The sequence below is a fragment of the Podarcis vaucheri genome (genome assembly GCF_965113315.1).
Source record: "Podarcis vaucheri genome assembly, chromosome: Z".
In the NCBI taxonomy this organism is placed as follows: domain Eukaryota; kingdom Metazoa; phylum Chordata; class Lepidosauria; order Squamata; family Lacertidae; genus Podarcis; species Podarcis vaucheri.
In genome coordinates this window covers 52,193,388-52,198,387 of record NC_138758.1, presented here as the reverse complement: position 1 = coordinate 52,198,387, position 5,000 = coordinate 52,193,388, and the positions used below count along the sequence as shown (strand labels likewise).

At 54.3% G+C, this 5,000-nt stretch overlaps 1 protein-coding gene across 1 annotated transcript in view; it reads right to left on the bottom strand.

The window, feature by feature from the left end:
- The window catches only part of LOC309524275 (spectrin alpha chain, non-erythrocytic 1-like), a 199,323-nt gene that overhangs the window by 9,072 nt on the left and 185,251 nt on the right, over positions 1 to 5,000 (bottom strand). Inside the window, 2 exon segments of the mRNA XM_082208732.1 lie at positions 314 to 367; positions 3,920 to 4,116. Coding sequence (XP_082064858.1) covers positions 314 to 367; positions 3,920 to 4,116 — 251 coding nt within the window.

The following is a 5,000-nucleotide window of genomic DNA, read 5'->3' as shown; positions in this document are numbered from 1 at the left end:
TCCATCTTGGGAATCAATCCATCCATCCATATTGGGAATGAATGAATGAATCAATCCATCCATCCATCCATCTATCCGTCCATCCATATTGGGAATGAATCAATCAATCAACCAACCAACCAACCAATCAATCTTGGGAATTAATAACTCAATCCATTTTGGGAATCAATCAATCCACCTTGGAATTATTAATCAATCTTGGAAATGATCATCAATTAATCAATCTTGGGAATTATCACCCAATCAATTAATCAATCAATCTTGGGAATTATCAATCTTGGGAATCGATCGATCCGGGGATCCACCGACTTACTTGAACATCATGCTGAACTCCTTGAGCGCTTCTTCGGTGACGCCTGTCGTGTTCCTGGGGAGGGAAAGAGAATCTGGTTGGTATGAGTGGATCCCCCTAGATCTCGTGGGATCTCTCTCACCTGGCTCGGATCTGCGGCGCCTGCCTCCCCAGCCGATCCCCCCAAGATCTCACCTGCCTCGGATCTGCTGCTCCAGGCTGCCCTGCATCCGCGCCCCCAGTGGATCCCCTTAGATCTCGGATCTGCTGCACCCGCCTCCCCAGTCCATCCTCCCAGGTCCCAGGGATCTCTCTCGCCTGGCTCGGATCTGCTGCACCTGCCTCCCCAGTTGATCCCCGAGGTCTCGGGGGATCTCTCTCTCACCTGGCTTGGATCTGCTGCTCCAGGTTGTGCTGCATCTGCACCCCAGTTGATCCCCCTAGATCTCATGGATCTCCCTCTCACCCCTGGATCTCGGGGTATCTCCCTCACCTGGCTTGGATCTGCTGCCTCTGCACCCCCAGTTGATCCCCCGAGATCTCATGGATCTCTCTCTCACCCCTGGATCTCAGGGTATCTCTCTTACCTGGCTTGGATCTGCTGCACCTGCAGCCCAGTTGATCCACCGAGATCTTGGGGGATCCCTCTCACCTGGCTTGGATCTGCTGCTCCAGGTTGTGCTGCCTCTGCACCCAGTGGATCCTCTAGACCTCTGGGATCTCTCACACTGGCTTGGATCTGCTGCACCCGCACACCTAGTTGATCCCCAAGATATAGGGGATCCACACCCCCAGTTGATCCCCTATATCTTGGGATCTCTCACTGGCTTGGATCGGCCACATCCGCACCCCGCCTCCCCAGTCGACCCCCTAGATCTCATGGGAATCTGCTGCTCCAGGTTGTGCCGCATCCGCACCCCCAGTGGATCCCCTGGATCTCAGTGATCTCTCACACACCTGGCTCAGATCCGCTGCACCCGCCTCCCAGTGGATCCCTCATAGATACCAGGGATCTCCCTCACCCGGCTTGGATCTGCTGCATCCGCACCCCCAGTCAATCCCCCTAGATCTTGGGGATCTCTCTTTCACCCCTAGATCTTAGGGGATCTCTCTCACCTGGCCTGGATCTGCTGTTCCAGGTTGTGCTGCATCTGCCTCCCAGTGGATCCCCTAGTCCCTAGATCTCATGGATCTTTCTCAGCACTAGATCTCGGGAATCTCCCTCACCTGGCCTGGATCTGCTGCTCCAGGTTGTGCTGCATCCGCCTCCCCAGTCGATCCTCCTAGATCTTGGGGGATCTCTCCTGCCAGTTAATCCCCGAGGTCCCAGGGATATCTCCCTCACCTGGCCTGGATCTGCTGCTCCAGGTTGTGCTGCATCTGCCTCCCAGTGGATCCCCTAGTCCCTAGATCTCATGGATCTTTCTCAGCACTAGATCTCGGGAATCTCCCTCACCTGGCCTGGATCTGCTGCTCCAGGTTGTGCTGCATCCACCTCCCCAGTCAATCCCCCCAGATCTCTTGGATCTCTCTCAACCCTAGATCTCGGGATCTCTCTCACACACCCTAGATCTCGGGAGATCTTTCACACACACCCTAGATCTAGGGGATATCTCTCACCTGGCTTGGATCTGCTGCTCCAGGTTGTGCTGCATGTGTATCCCCAGCTGATCCAGTTGATCCCACAGCAGTTGATCCCTGTGAGATCTCTCTCACACCCCTAGATCTCGGGGATCTCTCTCTCTCTCACACACACACACACCCTAGATCTTGGGGATCTCTCTCACCCCTAGATCTTGGGGATCTCTCTCACCTGGCCTAGATCTGCTCCTCCAGGTTGTGCTGCATGCGCATCCCCAGCTGATCCCACAGATCTCTCTCTCACACACCCTAGATCCTGGGGATCTCTCTCACCTGGCCTGGATCTGCTGCTCCAGGTTGTGCTGCATGTGCATCCCCAGCTGATCCAGTTGATCCCACAGCAGTTGATCCCCATGAGATCTCTCTCACACCCCTAGATCTCGGGGATCTCTCTCTCTCACACACACACCCTAGATCTTGGGGATCTCTCTCACCCCTAGATCTTGGGGATCTCTCTCACCTGGCCTAGATCTGCTCCTCCAGGTTGTGCTGCATGCGCATCCCCAGCTGATCCCACAGATCTCTCTCACACACACCCTAGATCCTGGGGATCTCTCTCACCTGGCCTGGATCTGCTGCTCCAGGTTGTGCTGCATGTGCATCCCCAGCTGATCCAGTTGATCCCACAGCAGTTGATCCCCATGAGATCTCTCTCACACCCCTAGATCTCGGGGATCTCTCTCACACACACCCTAGATCTTGGGGATCTCTCTCACCCCTAGATCTTGGGGGATCTCTCTCACCTGGCCTGATCCCCAGCTGATCCCACAGCAGTTGATCCCCAATCTCTCTCACACACACACCCTAGATCTCGGGGGAATCTCCTCTCACCTGGCCTGGATCTGCTGCTCCAGGTTGTGCTGCACGCACATCCCCAGTTGATCCAGTTGATCCCAAGATCTCTCTCTCTCACCCCTAGATCTCAGGATCACACACACCCACACCCTAGATTTTGGGATCTCTCTCACCCACACCCTAGATCTCGGGGGAATCTCCTCTCACCAGTTAATCCCCTAGATCCCAGGGGTCTCTCCTCACCTGGCCTGGATCTGCTGCTCCAGGTTGTGCTCTCTCACACACCCCTAGATCTTGGGGATCTCTCTCACCCCTAGATCTCGGGGGATCTCTCTCACACACACACACACCCTAGATTTTGGGGGATCTCTCCTCACCTGGCCTGGATCTGCTGCTCCAGGTTGTGCTGCATCCGCCTCCCCAGTCGATCCCCCCAGATCTCTCGGATCTCTCAACCCTAGATCTCTCTCACTCCTGGATCTTGGGGGATCTCTCCCACCCGGCTCGGATCTGCCGCCCCCACCTCCCCAGCCAACCCCCTAGATCCCAGGGATCTCCCTCACCTGGCCTGGATCTGCTCCGCCAGGTTGTGCTGCACACGCATCCCCAGTTGATCCCACAGCAGTTGATCCCCAAGATCTCTCTCACACACCCCTAGATCTTGGGGGATCTCTCTCTCACCTGGCCTGGATCTGCTGCTCCAGGTTGTGCTGCATCCGCCTCCCCAGTCAATCCCCCCAGATCTCTCGGATCTCTCTCAACCCTAGATCTCGGGATCTCTCTCTCTCTCTCTCCCTGGATCTTGGGGAATCTCTCCCACCCGGCTTGGATCTGCCACCCCTACCTCCCCAGCCAACCCCTCTAGATTCCAGGGATCTCCCTCACCTGGCCTGGATCTGCTGCTCCAGGTTGTGCTGCATGTGCATCCCCAGCTGATCAAGTTGATCCCCGAGATCTCTCTCACACCCCTAGATCTCAGGGGATCTCTCTCTCTCTCTCTCTCTCTCTCTCTCACACACACACACCCCTAGATCTCGGGGATCTCCCTCACCTGGCCTGGATCTGCATGCGCATCCCCCGCTGATCCAGACGATCCCACAGCAGTTGATCCCTGAGATCTCTCTCACACACCCTAGATCTCGGGGGAACTCTGTCAAACACACACCCTAGATTTCGGGGATCTCTCCTCACCTGGCCTGGATCTGCTGCTCCAGGTTGTGCTGCATGCGCATCCCCAGCTGATCCAGTTGATCCCACTGCTGGGCGAGACCCACTGTGCTGTGTTCGGTGTACTTGTTGTCCAGGATCAGGGCCTCCTCCATGGCGGCCCCCAGATCCTCGATCTTCTTCAGCTGGCTGCGCATTGCGCGGATCTCCTGGTGCTTGCGCTGGATCCCCGGGAAGGGGGGAGCGAGGAAGAGGGGGAAGGAGGGAGGGAAAAGGGGAAGGAGGGAGAGGAAGAGAGGAAGAGAGAGAGAGAGAAGGAAAGAGAGAGAAATACAGAGAGAGAGAGAGAGAGAAGGAAAAAAGAAAAGAAGAGGAAGAGGGGAAGAGAGAGAGAATGAGAAAGAGGGAGAGAGAGAGAGAGGGAGAGAGAAGGAAAAAAGAAAAGAAGAGGAAGAGGGGAAGAGAGAGAGAATGAGAAAGAGGGAGAGAGAGAGAGAGGGAGAGAGAAGGAAAAAAGAAAAGGAGGAAGAGGAAGAGAGGAAGAGAGAGAGAATGAGAAAGAGAGAGAGAGAGAAAGAGAAGGAAAGAGAGATAGAAATAGAGAGAGAAAGAAAGAACGAGAGAGAAAGAGAGAGAATAGAGAGGGAGAGAGAGAAGGAAAGAGAGAGAGAGACATAGAGAGAGAGACAGAAGGAAAGAGAGAGAGAGAGAAGGAAAGAGAGAGAAATACAGAGAGAGAGAGAGAGAAGGAAAAAAGAAAAGGAGGAAGAGAAAGAGAGGAAGAGGGGAAGAAAGAGAGAGAGAAGGGAAAATGAAAAGGAGGAAGAGAAAGAGGAGAAGAGGGGAAGAGAAAGAGAGAGAGAGAAGGAAAAAAGAAAAGGAGGAAGAGAAAGAGGGGAAGAGAGAAAAAGAACGAGAGAGAGAGAGAGAAGGGGGGAAAGGAGGAAGAGAAAGAGAGGAAGAGGGGAAAAGAGAATGAGAAAGAAAGAGAAATACAGAGAGAGAGAAATGAGAGAGAGAGAGAAGGAAAAAAGAAAAGGAGGAAGAGGAAGAGAGAGATACAAAGAGAGAAAGAAAGAGACAGAGAGAGAGAGAAGAAGAGGGG